At 60.2% G+C, this 16,674-nt stretch overlaps 3 protein-coding genes across 7 annotated transcripts; 2 read left to right on the top strand and 1 right to left on the bottom strand.

Moving 5' to 3' along the window:
* The first annotated feature begins 3,430 nt into the window (after positions 1-3,430).
* On the top strand, positions 3,431-6,370 carry PGP (phosphoglycolate phosphatase). Its single transcript, XM_045874732.3, has 2 exons — positions 3,431-4,156; positions 4,268-6,370. The coding sequence occupies exons 1-2, from the start codon at positions 3,499-3,501 to the stop codon at positions 4,591-4,593; spliced, it is 984 nt and encodes a 327-aa protein (XP_045730688.1). The 5' UTR covers positions 3,431-3,498; the 3' UTR covers positions 4,594-6,370.
* Positions 6,371-6,923: 553 nt separating this feature from the next.
* Positions 6,924-12,753, bottom strand: MLST8 (MTOR associated protein, LST8 homolog). Of its 5 annotated transcripts, none has more exons than XM_045874727.3 (9): positions 12,716-12,753; positions 12,020-12,187; positions 11,805-11,856; positions 11,559-11,721; positions 11,105-11,180; positions 10,870-11,022; positions 9,883-10,007; positions 9,618-9,781; positions 6,924-9,463 (listed from the first exon to the last, which is right to left on the bottom strand). In XM_045874727.3, the coding sequence occupies exons 2-9, from the start codon at positions 12,146-12,148 to the stop codon at positions 9,345-9,347; spliced, it is 981 nt and encodes a 326-aa protein (XP_045730683.1). In that variant the 5' UTR covers positions 12,149-12,187; positions 12,716-12,753; the 3' UTR covers positions 6,924-9,344. The 5 variants fall into 5 exon arrangements, with proteins under 5 accessions (XP_045730683.1, XP_045730686.1, XP_045730684.1 ...); XM_045874730.3 differs by lacking the exon at positions 12,716-12,753 and adding an exon at positions 12,351-12,656 and having other exon boundaries at positions 11,805-11,853; XM_045874728.3 differs by lacking the exon at positions 12,716-12,753 and adding an exon at positions 12,351-12,651 and having other exon boundaries at positions 12,020-12,184.
* On the top strand, positions 7,391-8,875 carry BRICD5 (BRICHOS domain containing 5). Its single transcript, XM_045870473.2, has 6 exons — positions 7,391-7,441; positions 7,586-7,732; positions 7,945-8,100; positions 8,174-8,275; positions 8,529-8,682; positions 8,781-8,875. Exons 1-6 carry the CDS (start codon positions 7,391-7,393, stop codon positions 8,873-8,875), a joined length of 705 nt encoding a protein of 234 aa, XP_045726429.1.
* Positions 12,754-16,674: the final 3,921 nt, after the last annotated feature.

Genomic DNA, 16,674 nt, shown 5'->3' with positions numbered 1-16,674 from the left:
GGTCAGATCACTGGAGGTTGGGCTGGGGCAACGATGAGGCTGCTTCCTGCAGGAGGCTTGCTCCCCATTGCAGGAGTTTAAGCAGATGGAGTGACATCGTTTCAAAAGGATCTCTCTGACTATGGTGCAGAGAAAGGACCACAGAAGCAGGGAGATCCCAGATGGTCTCTGAGAGGGACTAACAGGAGGAAGAACAGGTGGGGGCATGTGGAGGGGGCTCTGGGAAGGGAGGACCAGGACGACACTTCACTTAAGGTTGTGCTGAGGAGTAATGGGAAGCCAGCGTCAGAGAGATAGAGGAAGCCCCCAGGAGAATGGGGTAGGGAAGGGTCTCAAAGGCAGAGAGGACAGCCTGAGTGTGGGTGAACATGAGGAGAAGGAGCCGGCCCAGAGGAGACCGAGAGCCTGCCCTGTGTGCTCCAGAGCCATGTCAGGGGCAGGCCAAGGCTCCTGCCTCATGGTTCCCTCGGAGTCAGAAAAGGGCATCCTGGGGGCGCCTGGGTGGCTCAGTCGGTTAAGTGTCTGCCTTCGGCTCAGGTCATGATCCCAGGGTTCTGGGATCCAGCCCCACATCGGGCTCCCTTCTCAGCGGGAAGCCTGCTTCTCCCTCTCCTGCTCACCCTGTTTGTGCTCTCTTTCTCTCTATGAAGGAAATAAATAAAAATCTGTTGAAAAGAAAAGGGCATCCTGATCCCGTGGGTTCTGGGTCCTGCCTCAGCTAGAGCCCAGGCAGGCCAGCGGGCACCAGAGTGCACAGGCCTGAAGTCCCTGAAAGGCAGAGTGGCCAGAGGAAGACAGGAAAACCAGAGTCCCCCTTCCCCCAGGTGGCCTCCTCCCGTCCCACCCAGTCCTCAGCATGGGCTCCAGCTGCACACTGTTTGATATTCAATGCTGTGTTGACTTGCCGTGGCCAGAGCCATGGAATCTCCAGCCCTTTATGAGGACTGCTCAATCTCCGTTCTTTGGATGTATTTTAATTTATTTAACCAGTCCCATGTTGGACAATATTTAGATTGCTTCCAATTCTTTTTTTTTTTTTTTTTTTTTTGCCACTTGAATCCTTTTTCAATGACTCCCATTTTTACTTGGCTCATTAGAAGCAAAACCATCTGTGAAAACACAGATTCAATTGCTACTTGCATTTTCTAATACAATTTAAATCCTTGCAAGGCTATTTTAATTAAATAGTGTCTGTCCTTGTGCCATCTCCATCTATGCCCCAGTCAGCTTGCAGGCAGGGCTTCCTCACTTGGCGGAACCCTGACGCCAACCATTCACAGGTAGACACTGAGCATCTTCTGTGGGTCGGGAACACTTCGTGATCCGTGTGGGGCGCCTCTCCCATGCAGACACAGGGCACCTCACACAAGGTCATCCTCCCCCCCGCCCCACTGCCCCCACTAAGTGTACCAAGCTGCTGGCAGGACCTTGTCCATAACCACCTCCTCTCTTGTTACAGACCATTCCACCCTTCCCACGATGCCGGCTCAGTCCCTACAACTCACAGGGGATGTTAAGGCAAATAGGTGTGGCAGAGCTCCACTTTGGAGTCACCTGAGTTTAATCCCAACTCTGCATTGTCCAGCTAGTGACTATCTGTGGCTCAGTCTCCTCATCCATGAATGGGGACACTAACAGTCCCTGCCTCTTAGGGCTGTCCTGTCATTCGGACAAAGTAATGCAGATAAGGAGCAGTGCTCAGTGCCTATGATGCTTACTGAATGCCCAGGAAGCCAAAGCATCTGGGCAGGTATCGGACAAGCTGGCCCATGGCTGGGCAGCAGCGCCCTTCCCACTCTGGCCAGTGTACTGTATACACTGGATGCTTCTGGGTGGTTGAAAAAGAGTTTGTGATCTTCTGTCAAATCCAGTTCTTCCCAGAGTCAGCTCCACCACCACAATGAAGTGGGAAGACACAGGGAGGAAGTTTCCCCTTGTGGGTAGTAGGTACATTAGACAGGAACATTCTGCATGACCTGCCCTTGTGGGCCATAGCCTTTCCAACGTCCTCGAGGAGTTCCCTGGGCCAGCAGAGACCAACAAAAACAAGCTGTGTGTAAATAATCAGGGCCCTAAGGTCACTGACTTTACCTCATGGGCTTGCGGGTGGGGGTGGGGGTGGGTGCGAGCAGACTTTATGGAGACCTGGGGCCCAAGAGAAGAGCAGGGGTTTGACACCCTGTATTATTGACAATGCTCCCAAACTGGAAACACACTGTCCCTCGACTGGAAAACAGACACAGAGAGGTGTATTCTTACAACCGCCCACATGACAATGAAAACACACACACACGCAGAAGGATGGATTTCACAGACGTTATGTTGATCCCCAGAAGCAAGACCCATGGTTGTTCGATCCCGTTGGCGAGACCATCTGTACCAGCAGAGGCGTCTGTGACTCACACTATGGTGACAGGAGTCAGGGACGTGGCTGGGGGAGGGGGGTCGCTAGTGCCTGGAGGGAGATTGTGAGGGAACTTTCTGAAGCGATGGAAAGATTCTGCAGCTTGACCTGGGTTGTGTTTACATAGGCGTACGGGTATGTAAAAATTCCATCAAGCTGCACACTGAAGACTTACGCACTTTTCTGCGTGTTACGCCTCAATAAAAGTTAACCATGATACCTAATAATAACGATGACAGCTGGGTTCTAGGCTGCGTCTCCTTACACCCTAATCCCGCCGCCTGTAATTACCTGTTCACGTGACCACGAAGGCGATTCCCACCGCCTTATAATTACGGGTCCACGTGACCACCAAGGCAGTGCCACCGCCTGGTCATTACCAAGGCACCGGGAACAGGGTTTCTGCAAAGGGCTGGAACTGGGAACCCGAGGCTTGCCGGGAAGGAGCCCCGGGCGGGCACTCAGCACCGGCCTTAGTCGGTCATGCGCTACCGCCGTGTCCGCTGCGTGTCCCGGGCGGAGGGCACGGCCCGGCGCCGCCCAGGTAGAGGTGCGGACGTGACTTCGGCCCCAAGGCGACAGCGGCTCCCCACCCCGCCTCCCCCCACGTCCTGCCGCGCTCCTCGCCGCGGAGAAGCCAGCCAATCCGCAGCCGGCCCGGCCGGGGGTCACTGCATTAAGGGCTTCCGTCACCTAAGCTGACCACGCACCACCAATGGGCGAGCCGCCCTGAGGCCGCCAATGAGCAGCAGCCTTACGTCCTGCGCCGGCTCTGGGTTCCTTCGCAGCGTTTCCGCAGTGAACGCTCCACTCCGAATGCCGGTTGGCTCCCTGCCAGCCAATCATCGGGGCGCCCCAGGCCCGGCAGCCAATGGCAGCCCGCCTTCCCGCGCCGGGCCGCGGCGGGTGGCGCTGAGCTCCCGCAGCCCGCGGGAGGCGGGGGCGGATTGGCGCAGGCGGCGTCCAATGGGCGGCGCGCGCGAGGAGCGGGGCCAATGAGCGCGCCGGGGGCGGTGCGGGCGCGGCGGCGGGCGGCTGCAAGGAGCGGCCGGTGGTGGCGGCGGTGGCGGCGGCGGCCGGTGGCGGCGGCGGCCATGGCGGAGGCGGAGGCCATGGCGGCGGCGGAGGCCGGGGGTGACGACGCCCGCTGCGTGCGGCTGAGCGCCGAGCGGGCCCAGGCGCTGCTGGCCGACGTGGACACGCTGCTGTTCGACTGCGACGGCGTGCTGTGGCGCGGCGAGACGGCCGTGCCCGGCGCGCCCGAGGCCCTGTCGGCGCTGCGGGCCCGCGGCAAGCGCCTCGGCTTCATCACCAACAACAGCAGCAAGACCCGCGAGGCCTACGCCGAGAAGCTGCGGCGCCTGGGCTTCGGCGGCCCCGCGGGGCCCGGCGCCGGCCTCGAGGTCTTCGGCACGGCCTACTGCACCGCGCTCTACCTACGCCAGCGCCTGGCGGGCGCGCCGGCCCCCAAGGCCTACGTGCTGGGCAGCGAAGCCCTGGCCACCGAGCTGGAGGCCGTGGGCGTCGCCAGCGTGGGCGTGGGGCCCGAGCCGCTGCTGGGCGACAGCCCCGGCGCCTGGCTGGACGCGCCGCTTGATCCCGACGTGCGCGCCGTCGTGGTGGGCTTTGACCCGCACTTCAGCTACATGAAGCTCACCAAGGCGGTGCGCTACCTGCAGCAGCCCGGCTGCTTGCTCGTGGGCACCAATATGGACAACCGGCTCCCGCTCGAGAACGGCCGCTTCATCGCGGGTCCGTGCGGCCCGGGGACGGGGGGGTGGGGGCGGGCCGCGGGCCCCTCCTGTCCTCTGACCCCGGGTGCTCTCCCCCCCTCCCTCCCTCCCCTACCTCTCCGCCCCGCAGGTACCGGCTGTCTGGTCCGAGCCGTGGAGATGGCCACCCAGCGCCAGGCCGACATCATAGGGAAGCCCAGCCGCTTCATATTCGACTGCGTGTCCCAGGAATACGGCATCAACCCGGAGCGCACCGTCATGGTGGGAGACCGCCTGGACACGGACATCCTCCTGGGCGTCACCTGTGGCCTGAAGACCATCCTGACCCTCACCGGCGTTTCCACTCTAGGGGATGTGAAGAGTAATCAGGAAAGTGACTGCATGTCTAAGAAGAAAATGGTCCCTGACTTCTATGTTGACAGCATAGCTGACCTTTTGCCTGCCCTTCAAGGTTAAAGATTTAGTGTCTTTAATCTCCAGAATAAAACGAATTGAAAACCACTTACCCAAATTAATAGGTGGGGCTTAAGCATCTGCTCAGCTAGGTGGCTTCAAAGAGCATGCGTGGAGTCAAGTAAAGGCACTAGTTGTTAACCTTGTAAGTAAACGTGTGGGGGGTGATATTGTTTACAGATGCTTCTATTTGAAGATGCACTTTTGAACCTGGAGGGCATTGTGGGGCCCTGGGCATTGGGTGCCATTGACAAGGACAGGCTTAGCGTCTGTCCAGGATTCTGGTAACCTCAGGGTGGTTACCCAGCCTGCTGATGGGACCGAGGGAGGTCTAGGGATGTTAGATGTTTTATTGAAGATTTCATTCAGGGATCGGGCCCCCCTTACAGGCCAAAGGGGAAGACGGTCTGATGATTTTGACTGTTGTGAGAAACTTGTACAAACAGACCCAGGGCCCGTTGGTGCGGTCATCTGCAGGTGAGCCTGCTGTAGCATCCCAGCCCCTCACCTGCAGGGTGAGAGTGGAGGACAACGCTGCTCCCAAGTGCTGTCTCCCTGTCCTTGGGGTGCACACCTTGGGTGTGGGGTGTCACCACCAGCACCCCACACTTAACGTAAAAACCACTCTGATGTCACAGTCAAGTGTCTGTTCCGTTTCAGATACCCAGGGCTGCCACACCTCATATGCGGTCACGGAGTTGTGTAAACTCAGTCCAGCTAAGCCTCAGCTTTCTCAAATGTGCATTTAAATCCAGCTGATTTGGACTGAGCATATTCTTAGCTGAGCGGCCAAGAGGGTGTGGATGCCTTTGCTGAACTCTGGGCAGCTGTGCAGAGAGCTCAGAGTAGCGTTGGTACCAAAAATTATTTTTTTAAACTTTTGAACAACTTTGTCAAACGGTGGAATTGAATCTTAAGTGTGTTAATTAATAGCTGTGCTCTGTCTCGTAGGGAAAATCCCACTGAAGAAGTCTGCGTGCCCCACAGCCAGCAGCACGGCTAAAGGCATGTGCTGGCCAAGGAATGCCTGTCGCCCTGGGCGCCCTCTGGGTGGGGGAGGAAAGAGGAGTCCCCAAGAACAGGAAATCCTTTTACAAAACATCCAGTCTCTTCCTGTTTTCCTCCCGTACTCTCAGTTGGGGCGGGAGTTAGATGCCAGTGGCCCTTGAGGCCACTTCTCTTGGCTCTGGAGCTCCTTGTCGGAGGCCAGCAGGAAAACTGGCAGGGCCCACCTGCTAGCCGAGAGTTCTTGGCAAAGGGTCCCAGCCTTTTCTTCCTGTTTCCTAAGTTGCTGACCTGATAAGCAGACCGTCCAGCCGCACTTGTAGGGTAGGGCCTGGGAAGCTGTTCCTTTTGGCAGACTCCTTCCCAGCGCCTCACTCTGTACCCAGTGCCCACGAGCCTCTCTCCTAGCCCCAGGGCGACTCCTTCCCTCCTTCTCAAAGTTCTCATAGCAATAAACGGTGTCCTGAACCCGCAGCTCTTCCGAGGCCCGGGGTGTCTGGGGTCTGGACTCTGCTGTGGGGCAACGCGAGGGCAGCCAGCGCCTGTGAGGTTGGTGGTGCTGACGTTGGCTCTGCGAGGTCGGCTCAAGGTGGGTCTGGATATTGAGCAGGCCTGTCAGGGCGTTGTCACCCACACCAGGAGCACGCAGCAGGTGCGGCAAGCAGCAACACCTCTCCTGCTGGGCAGCAACCCGGGAGCCCACATGCACCCCATCTCTGCCCCCCGTTGCACTGTGTGAACCGAAATGCATATTAAAGTCTCAAATCCGCGCTGACTCTGGCATTCTTTGCCCCTGTTTTGATAGCAGCCTTTGCTCAGACGCTACATCCGCCTAGCATCCGGGGGCGGGGGGCGGGGGGGGCGTCTGAGAAGGAAGCGGTCTGGGATTCGTTCTAGAGCTGGGATGCTGACCACCACGATGCCACCACATCCCAGGCCTGTCACACACAGGGCTGGGTTCCGAAGAATCAGCAAGACAGTGGCACAAAGAGCAAGAACAGGAGAGGGCCACAGGGTGAAGGGGGTGCAGAACATGCACGTCCTGCGAGCTGCCAGTGCCAGAGGGAGCCCTGACTCAAAACCCACAGCATCAAGAAGTCAGAGGTGCAAGCTGGGAGCAGAGGCGGCCATCCTGGGCAGGGCAGGGGCCGGCTGACCTGACTGACCGTCCGGGGGCGTGTGAACGTTCCAGTCAGCTGCCAGGAAGCCGTCCTGCTCTCAGTCCTGCGTGCCGCAGACTGCCCATCAGCCCATCCCGTCTGAGGGGCTGGCAAGTGGCTGGGGGTACAGGGGACAGAAGGACAAAGGCAGCGTGCACCCCCATACCAGTCATTCAGGAAACGCGTTTATTGATGGGCTGCCAGGCGCTGAGCTCTGGGACTCCAGAAATAGCTTGACACTGGAACAAGCCTCTTGAGGAAAATGAAGTCTGTCCCCAAACAGACTCTGAAGTCATCCTGCCCGGGCCTGGGCTGCCTTCCGTGCCGATCCGTGGGACTTGATTTCCTTGACAGCCGTGCTCTTCACCCTTTCGGGCCCCCCCACTCCCTGGTCTGCACAGGCTGGGTGTCGGGAGAGCCAGGCACCGTGACAGGCACCCCCCCACCCAAAGCGGGGGGGGGGGGGCTGTCCTGGCTCCGGCCCTGATATCAGGTGGCTGGGCTGGTGGGAAGCAGTGGGGTCAGGAGAGGAGGGGGCCGGGATGGTTGTTTGGCTCATCACAGGTGTACTAAGGTTTCCCTAGCTGACTCCAAGGGGCGGCAGACAATCCGCACATTGTCACCAGGGCTGCAGCATGGAGCAGAGGCACTGCTGTGAGGACAGCCCCGGGCCTGGGCCTGTCCAGGTGAGTGCCTCCAACCACCCAGCGCCCCCTCCTAGGACAGACACCCAGGGCATGCCCTGCGCAGGGGAGGGGAGTGCAGGGCCCACCTCGCACACCTCAGCCCCTGCCTTCCTGAGCCAGCCTGCTCTCTGTCCTCTGCTTTAGGCCCCACAGACTGCAGCGTGCCCCCAGGTGAAGGCCAAGCCCGGCCCTGGGGGTTGCAGAGCCCCTGGCCTACTGCTGCTGCTGGCACTGGCCACTGCTGGGGCCATGGCTGGCGGGCTTCTTGGCTTCACTCACAGTCCCCCCAAGGTGAGCTCCTCCTGGGGACCTGGCCAGGGCCACAGACAGTGGGAAGGGGAAGGAAAGGCCAGCACCTCCCAGCCCTCCAGTGAAGCCAGGGCTCAGAGCAGTGGCAGGAGGACGAGAGGGGTGGGGGTGGGGGTCGGAAACCTCGCAGAACTGGGGGGGGTGTCGGGGGCTGCCCCAGCCTGCCCAGCTGAGCTCTAGCTCCCCGATCTCAGCCTCTGCTGCAGATGCTCCGTCTGACCCTCCCAAGCCCCGGGGCATCCCGATCCAACCAAACTGCCCAGGTGGATGCGGCCCGGAACGTGGCAACCATCTGGGTGACCTCGGCTCAGAGCAACCGCAGCTGGGCAGTGCTGTTCGATGGGCAGAGTGTGAGTGGGCTGGGGGTGTGGCCAGCACCCGTGGATGTTGGGGTGGCCCTGCCTCACCCGCCTGCCTCCCCAGGGCTGCGTCTGTTACCGGCCCTCGGAACACCCAGCCTGCTTCCTCCGCCTGATGGAGCCCCGAGATCGCGAGACCCTGCAGCTGCTGGTGAACATGTCCAGGGTAAGCAGCCCCATGCGGCCAGGCTCCCCGGGCCAGGGGACAGACAAAGGGTCCTGTGTACGGCCCAGGCCTGGGGCAGCTGCAGCTCTGGTTTCAAGGAACAGAAGGCCTGTCTTCCCTTGACCGAGGCTGCTGACAAGAGCAGAGGGTGGTGCTGGCAGCGGGCCAGCATGTCCAGGGACGCACAGGCCCTGCCCCAACCCAGGCAGTGCCAGTGCCCCTGCGGCATGGCCCACCAGAGCCTTCTGTGCAGGGCCAAGGGCCCCCCGGCCCCAACCAGGACACCCACTCTGCCCAGCAGCTGCTGGCAGTGCTGGGAGGCCGTGAGGTGGACCCTGCCCAGGTGGGGGATTCCGTGCGGCACCTCTGCACGAAGACACCCATTTACTGGGCCCGTCGAGCACAGGGTAAGTTGGGGTGGTGTCATGAGGCCTGGGCTCCTGCAGAACAGTCTGGGGAGAAGGGGGAGGAACCCTCTGGGTTTCACGGAGGCCCCTTCCCCCAGGGCCCCAGAGGCAGCGGCTGATCTACCTATGCATCGACATCTGCTTCCCTAGCAACATCTGCGTGTCAGTCTGCTTTTATTACCTCCCAGACTAAGTTCAAAGCCTGGCCAGTCCCCCAGGCCAGCCCCGTCACCAGTCACAGAGGGTGGCTGCCGGCAGAAGCTAATAAACCCTCCACCTGGCCGTAACGGTGTTCTCTGTGGCCTCGGGACACAAAATGGGTAGAGTCGGGGTGGGGGGGGGAGCACTGGCTTGGGGCTGGGCACCAACCTGGAACCTCCAGGCCCTGTGGATCTGGAATTTCCGGAACAAGTGAAGGTTAGCTCAAGTAGGCTTCTGAGCCTTGTCACATCCACATAAGCAACTGGGAGCTGAGAGAATCCCAGGGCATACTGGCCTGGCCAGTCTAAGCCGGCCGAGGGGGCCAGGGTAGGCCAGGCAGGTCCAGCTGGCCAGGCTGGTAGAGGCTAGCCCGTGGAGGTACACTCTGACCTGGGCAGCTGGGCAGAACAAGTCCGCAGGTGCTCCCTGGGCAGCCACCTGAAATCCCAGGGGGGCACGGGCTAGCCCAGCACACTGTCATTGAAGGCCAAGCAGACGACAGCTTTCTGGTGGCCGCCATACTCTCTCTTGATCTCTCCCGTCTCCACACACCAGAGCCGGGCCAGGTTGTCAGAGGAAGCTGCAGGGAGGGGTAGAGGCAGCAGCTCAAGAATGCAGCCCCAGGCCGGGCCCCACCAGAGGCTGGTTCCCAGGCAGCAGGAGTGCAGGTGGCTGCGGCAGGGACCGGGCTGGCAGCGCGGGGCGGTGGCGGGGGGGGGGGGGAGGGTGCTCACCGGTGACGATGTACTGCGAGTCTCCCGAGAAGGCACAGCCCCACATCCAGCCGCGGGAGGACTCTCCCGGGTTGCTGCTCTTGATGCTGAGCTCTGTCATCAGGGAGAAGTTGGATGTCCTCCAAATCTTGCACGTCTGGTCGGCCGAGCAGGTGGCGAGAAGCCTAGGGGTGGGCGTGAGTGCGGTGGGGGTGTCGTCAGCAGCCATGCCCACAAGGCACCCCTTTGCCACATGAGGGGTCCGGCCCCCTGACCCCATACGCACGTAGAGTCGGGGCTGAAGCGGCACTGCAAGGCATAGCGGGTGTGCGCCGGGATCTTGGTCTTGGGGATAAGCTGTGTCACCTCGTCACCAATGCCCCCCGTCAGGTTCCAGACGTAGCAATTTCCCTGCGATTGGAGGGGAGTCATGGGACACCTGAGCCTTTGGTCTGACATGCGGGGAAGAAGGCCCTGGTGGCCGGACCCGGATCCAGAGGCGGCCATCCCACACGGGGATGCACACCGGGATCTGGGGGCCGGGGACATGTGACAGGCACAGCGGGTCCGGGCTGCGGGGAGCACCAGGCAGGCTGAGAGCAGGAGGCCTTCATGCAGAACGCTGCCAGTCAGTGGGAGCATGCAGAACAAGATGGGGGCAGGGCACGTCAGCGGGACCGGCGGAGGGCAGTGTGGGGACGCCACGGGACCAGTGATTCGTTGAGAGGTAAGGGACGTTGAAGGGGAGAAAATGAGGCCGGGCGGGAGAGCGGGGCCACCCCGCAGTGTCCTGAGGCCAAGGCGAGGAGCCAGGGCACCACGGGGTTTGTGCAGGGAATGGTGGGGTCGGGCTGGCGCCGTGGAAGGCTGTGCTGGCGGCTGAGGGAGGATGGTGTGGGGGCAGAGGGTGTCAGTGAGGGGGGGGGCAGTCATGGGGAGACTACAGCCGCTGTGTGGGGAGAGGAGGCAAACTTGGGCCCGGAGGAGCCAGGGAGAAGAAGGAAGTCGACACTTGAGAAGTTCTGGAGGTGGGAGTGATGCTCGCTGACTGAGCTATGGCAGTAGTGAGAGGGGGCGTCAGGAGCAACACCCCGCTTTCTGGCTTTGCTGGCTGGGGTGGAGCTGGAGCCCAGGATGAGGAAGCAGGCCCAGGGGGGAGGGGAAGGGGGGAGTCTGAGGAGCATCTGGGGAAAAGCCACGTGCAGGGAATCAGGAAGATCAGGGACCGGGTGCTGAGCTGGCCTCCCCCCGTGCGCTCACACCCCGGACTCACGGTGCTGTTGACGGCCGCCATGTAGCTGGCATCAGGGTCAATGTGGGCCGACGTGATGGAGACCTCAGGCTCAGGTATCAGCTGCTCGTTGTGGTCAGTTTTCAAGTCCCAGATGTGGATGGCGCCGCTCTGGTCACCCACAATGAGCTCCGCCTGGGGTGCAGGGGAGGTGAGAGAGGGCGGGTCCCCTGCCCTCCAAAGCCCCACGGTGCCCGGCCCTGTGAATGCCCCTCACCTGGTTGGGGTGCAGGCACACACAGTTAATGGGTGCATTCACCTGGAAGATGCGCTGGCACTGCAGGTTCCGGGACCTTTGGGGTGGGCACATACACTCTACTGGGCGCTGCTGGCGCCCCCACACGCTCTTTCCCCTGCTGATAGCAGCGGCCTTACAGCAGACACGAGGGAGACTCGGCCCCCCTTCAGGGGCAGCCCCTCGCCCCGGGTGGGACTCACTCTGATGCCATTCACTCTCCATAGCTCCCTGTGGTATCAGGCTGAGGCTGGGCTCCTCCGTGTGTGGCTTCACCCCTGCCCTATCCTGCTTTCGTCACTGCCCTCAATAAATCACCCGCACAGAAAACCCCGTCTCAGCCTCTGCTTGGAGGGCCCTGGCCTGAGACAGTCCCGGCCTGGCCCCCCACCCCCACACACCCGGCCACAGGCCCCTCCTGCCCAGTGCCCCACACCTGAGGTCCCAGATCCGGGCCGTGCAGTCCTCCCCACCCGTGTACATCCAGCGGCCGTCCTCATGGAAGCCCACGGACGCGATGTTCTTGTTGACCCCATCGTAGCTGATGATGGGGTTGGGGTTGTTGGAGCTGAGATCATACATACGAATGTGCTGGTAACCTAGGGGCACAGGCTAAACTGAAGGGTGGCTGTGCCCAGGCGGGCCCACCAGAGATCAGGGGTTGGGTCGAGGGTACAGGTACCTGCAGCAGCGATCATGCTGCGGTCAGGCGTGATCTCCAGTGCGTTCACCTGCTAGGTCTGTTAAGGAGGAGGATGAACAGAGCACTCGAGGCCCCCACCATCTGGCTCGGCTGCTGCATCCTTTCCAGCCCAGGAATCCCTTCCTTTGCCCAGGCTGTTACCCACCCGGCATCCTTCCCAGTACCACCCTCCCCACCTCCCCACCAGAGGATACAGAGTCCTGATGCTGCACCGTGCGGGTGCAGATCCCACTGTGCGCCTGCCAGAACCGCACTGTGTGGTCATAGCCTGCAGTGGCCAAGATCACCGGGTCACTGCCCACCGTGCCGGGGGACGTGTTCATGGTGTGGAAGAAGGCTCGGGCCCGCACAGGACGCGACTTCTGAAAGGCAGTGGTCAAAGATCAGAGCATCTGCACAAGAGAGGAGTGTGCAGTATTTACGAAATACCCTCTAGGCCCATTCGGTGCTGAGAGATAGGCATTATCATCCCCATTTTAGAGAGGTGGAAACTGAGGCTTAGAGGTTCAGGGGACGCATGACAACCTGAGGACAGCTCCGAGCTCCAAGGCGCGTGCTCCGTTCCTCGCCCCACGGACCGGGCCGGGACGCCCCCCACCCGCAGCCGGCGGGGGGCAGTCACGCCCGGGGCGCCTCTCTGCCGCAGGGGCGGGCCGCGCATGCGCAGGGCGGTGGAACGGCCGGAGAGGAGAGCCGACTGCAGCGGCTGCGCATGCGTACCAGGCCGGCGGCTAAGCCTGATGGGAGGGGGCGCTCTCTGCCCGGACCCTCCGGCTCCCCGGTGCTCCGCCGACAGCCCTGACTCCGTCCCACTGGGCCAGCTTCCCCCAAGCGCGCTCTCCCGGCCACCCAGCGGCCGCTTTCTGGCCCTCGTCCCGCGGCCACCATACCTTACATGCAGCTCTGCGCTCCGCCGCGGCCCAGGACGGCGAGCGGAGCCAGAGCGAATCGATAGAGGCCGCGGCCGAGCGTAGAGTTATCGATGGGCCCTTAAGGCGACACCACGCGACTTACGCGGTGATGGTGGGGCGAGACCAATGTTCTGGGGCGGGTGGAGCCAGTAGAGGCCTCCGTGATGCCTGGCCGCAGCCTTCTCCCCACTCGGGCCCCGCACCCTTCAGACGGCTATCCATTTTCCAGGCTTGGTCCTGAGGCGGGGCCGCCCCAGTCCCTCTCCTCCGTCTCCTACCCCCCACCCCTGGCTAGGATGCCCACGTAAATTGGAGGACGCTCGCCCACTTAACATTTGAATTTCAGGTAAGCAACGATAATTAAAAAAAAAAAAAATTTTTTTTTTTTTTTGTATAAGTATATCCCATGAGATATACTTATCCTAAAAACTCACTCGTTGCCTATGGGGAATTCACATGTAACTGAGCGTTCTGTAGTTCTATTTGCTAGACATGGCAATCCTAGTCTGGGTCCTTTCAGTCCTCTTCAGCCCTGGCCTGCCCCGTTTGTCCGCCCACTCAGCCTCAGTGACCCCTCCAAAACTGGGGTCCCTCATGCCTCCGGTTCCATTCAGTGCTCCCACACTCCAGGCACTGTGGCCTCAGCTTCCCTGTGGTTTCTTCTTCCCGCCATGCTTCAAATGCAGCTACACACCTCCCTTCCTTCCTCTGGCTCCTTGACCAAGGCCACAAACCCCCAGGATGCCCCCAGGCCCTGGGTCCCAGGAACCTTCCGCACCTCTCTTTTTCCTTCCCCTCAGCCCCAGCCTCCCCCTCCAGCAGGCCCTCTGCGCGGTTCTCAACACCTTTCTGACTCCTGCGTCCTCACTTCTCACTCACCCCTCAGCCCACTGTCATCTTGTGCCCCCAGCGCTCCAGTGAAAATATCACAAGGTCACTGATGGTCTCACACTGACAAACCCGATGCATGCTTGTCCTTCTGCGTCTTGACACATCTGCACAGTGCTTGACAGCGCTGCTCCTGGAAGCTCCCCTTGCCCCTCAGCTTCCTGTCAGTCTTTCTCTGCCTTCGCCTAGAGGCTGATCCCCTCCACAGTTCTGGTCTCTGCGGGCCACTCACCCTGAGGGGCTTGTCCGTGCTCCGGGACTTCCAGTGCCACCCCTGTTCGGGGGCCTTGCACCCTGTCTCCAGCTCAGATCTGCCTCCCTGGTAGACTTGTCCCTTGAACTCCCCACACACAGCTCCACGTCCCGTGGCCGAAACAGTCCGTTATGGACCTCCCCCAAACAGCTTCCCCTTCTGTGTGCCAGAGGCATCCATCACCCCCTCTGCCAGAGCGACCTCCTACCCTGCCTCCCTACCCCCACTCTTGCCCCCATCCAGGCTGCCCTTCACATTGCAGAGTGGTCTTTTATTTTTTTTTTTTTTTAAGATTTTATTTATTTAAGAGAGAGACACAGCGAGAGTGGGAACACAAGCAGGGGGGAGTGGGAGAGGGAGAAGCAGGCTTCCCGCCGAGCAGGGAGCCCGATGCGGGGCTCGATCCCAGGACCCTGGGATCATGACCTGAGCCGAAGGCAGATGCATAACGACTGAGCCACCCAGGCGCCCCCAGAGTGGTCTTTTAAAAACCTAGAAGCCCTCACGGGTCCCCCTTCCCTGCCAGGCCCCTGGCCCCCTGCTGACCTTGCAGCGTTCTCATCTCTCCACGGGCTCCATCCTGCCAGAGTGGGCAACAGCCTTGGGATTCGACCGACGCCACACACTCCCTTCTGAGCCGTTGCCCTTGCCCCACCGAGGATGCGTTCCCCAACACCTCTTTACATGCCGAACTCAGGGTGGTCAGCACCTTTGGAGCATTTTGAGGGCTTATTCTGTGGGAAGCATTATGCTGCTGTTTTTGTTTTAATCGAGGTAAAATCCACACACTATGAAATCAACCATTTTTTAAGGTGTTTTTTTTTTTAAGTGCTCTGTGCACCCAATGTGGGGCTTGAACTCATAACCCTGAGATCAAGAGTCACATGCTCTTCCAACTGAGCCAGCCAGGAGCCCCTGAAATGCACCATTTTTTAAGTGAACAAGTCAGTGGCACTTAATACATTCACAGTTCCGGACAATCACTACCTCTGTCTAGTTCCAGAACATGTTCGTCACCCCAAAGGAAAACCTCTGTGTAGTCTCTCCCATTACCTCTCCCCCCTCAACCTCCCAGCCCCTGGCAAACACCAATCTACTTACTGTCTCTATGGATTTGCCTGTTCTGGATATTGCATATAAATGGAATCCTACAGTACATGGCCTTTCTCCCTGGCTTCTCTCGCTGAGCATCGTGTTTTCAAGGTTCATCCAGGTGGTAGCAGGTGTCAGAGCTTCATTCCTTTTTATAGCTGAATAATATTCCAGTGTGTGGCTGGACCACATTTTGTTTACCCACTCACCTGCTGATGGATGCTTGACTTGTTTTCACTTTTTGGCTATTAGGAATTATACTGCTGTGAAGGTTCTCACACAAGTGTCGTTCGGAGTACATGTTCTCATGTCTGTGTATACTAGGAGTGGAATTGCTGGGTCACATGGTAACTGTCTAACTTCTTGAGGAACCGCCAGACCGTGCTGAACGTTTTCCTGCATTATGCATCAGGTCTTCTTACTGGCTCTGCCAAGGAGAAACCACCCTCATTTTGGAGACAAGAAAACTGAGGCTCAGAGGTGTCGAGTCATATGTTCCAGGGCACACAGCTGGAACAAAACAGAACCTATCGTGCCGGCTCTAGGACTTCTTGAGCCCTCCTAGGCCATTGCCTTCAGCTAACAGAGTGAATCCAGCTCCCCGCTGACCTTGCCCCTTCTGGGCATCCCCGACACCTTGTATGTCCTTCTCATCCTCCTCTCTGAGTGCTGGAGCTCTGCCGGGCTCAGAGGCAGCTCTGGGAGGGCCAGATGAATATGTGGAGTCGCAATGCTGAGAGAGTAAGAGCTCTGTGCACCCCAGCACCTGAAGGACATCCAAAGCAGTGTGAAGCCATCAAGGAGCCTGAGGGCAGGAGAGAGGGGTGGGGCTAAGGGAAGGCTGGAGGATGCCACGTGTCTGTGGGTCCCACCTTCATCTCAGAGGCCAGGCCCTGGGCTGTTGGCCTCTCCTGTGGGGCTCTGGATAGAGCCTGGGGACCGCATATGTCCTATGCCTAGTGCTAATGGACAGACCGGGTGGGGCTCCCCACCCAGCCTGAGCTGCCCCAGCATCTATCTCTGCTGGGCAGGAAGAGGGGCCAGGACGCACGGTTGTCAATCCCCTTTTAGGGACCAAGCACCAGCTGAGCGCTTTACCAAGGTGGCGTGCGTGAGAATGATGGTAACTGTGGCAGCTGAATGCTGTGTGCCCCCTGCAGCCCGTGCAGGGGTGCATTCTGTCATCCCCATTTCATACATAAGGGGCTGGGCATCAGGGCTCTGGGGGGCTGGGAGGGGCACCAGGGGCAGCCCCAGCTGCTGGGCAGGAGCAGGGGCTGTGCAGGCCCCCAGCGGAGATGGCCATGCAGCTGGGAAGGGGGCCAGCCTGGGCTGCAGTGAAGCAGCCGCCAGCCCTACTCCAGCCAAGCTCAGCAGCTCTGCTGGCTCAGCAGCCCCTCCTCCCGGGATCCTAAGAGGCCTGGCTTCCTGGAGGGCTGCCCAAGTCCCACGCCTCTGCATCTTCATCCCCCAGCCCGAGCGGCTGGCCTGCCATGCCAGCCCCCCTCCTCAGGCTGGGGGGACCGCAGGCAAACGCACATCTCTGTTTTCACGTGGACCCTCCCATCATCCCTGGGCTGTGGGCAGAGCTGCTGGCCCATTTTACAGATGAGGCAGCTGAGTGTCAGGGCTTGTCCAAAGTTGCTGGGCTGGCTGGTAGCAGATCTAGGACCTCTTGAGCATTCCTAGGCCATTACCTTCATCT

Source organism: Mirounga angustirostris, unplaced genomic scaffold, assembly GCF_029215605.1.
Source record: "Mirounga angustirostris isolate CCGP_5_RB_7025 unplaced genomic scaffold, mMirAng1.0.hap1 SCAF_5, whole genome shotgun sequence".
Taxonomy (NCBI): domain Eukaryota; kingdom Metazoa; phylum Chordata; class Mammalia; order Carnivora; family Phocidae; genus Mirounga; species Mirounga angustirostris.
Note: the sequence above shows the minus strand (reverse complement) of the source record. Positions and strands in the feature narration are given on the sequence as shown.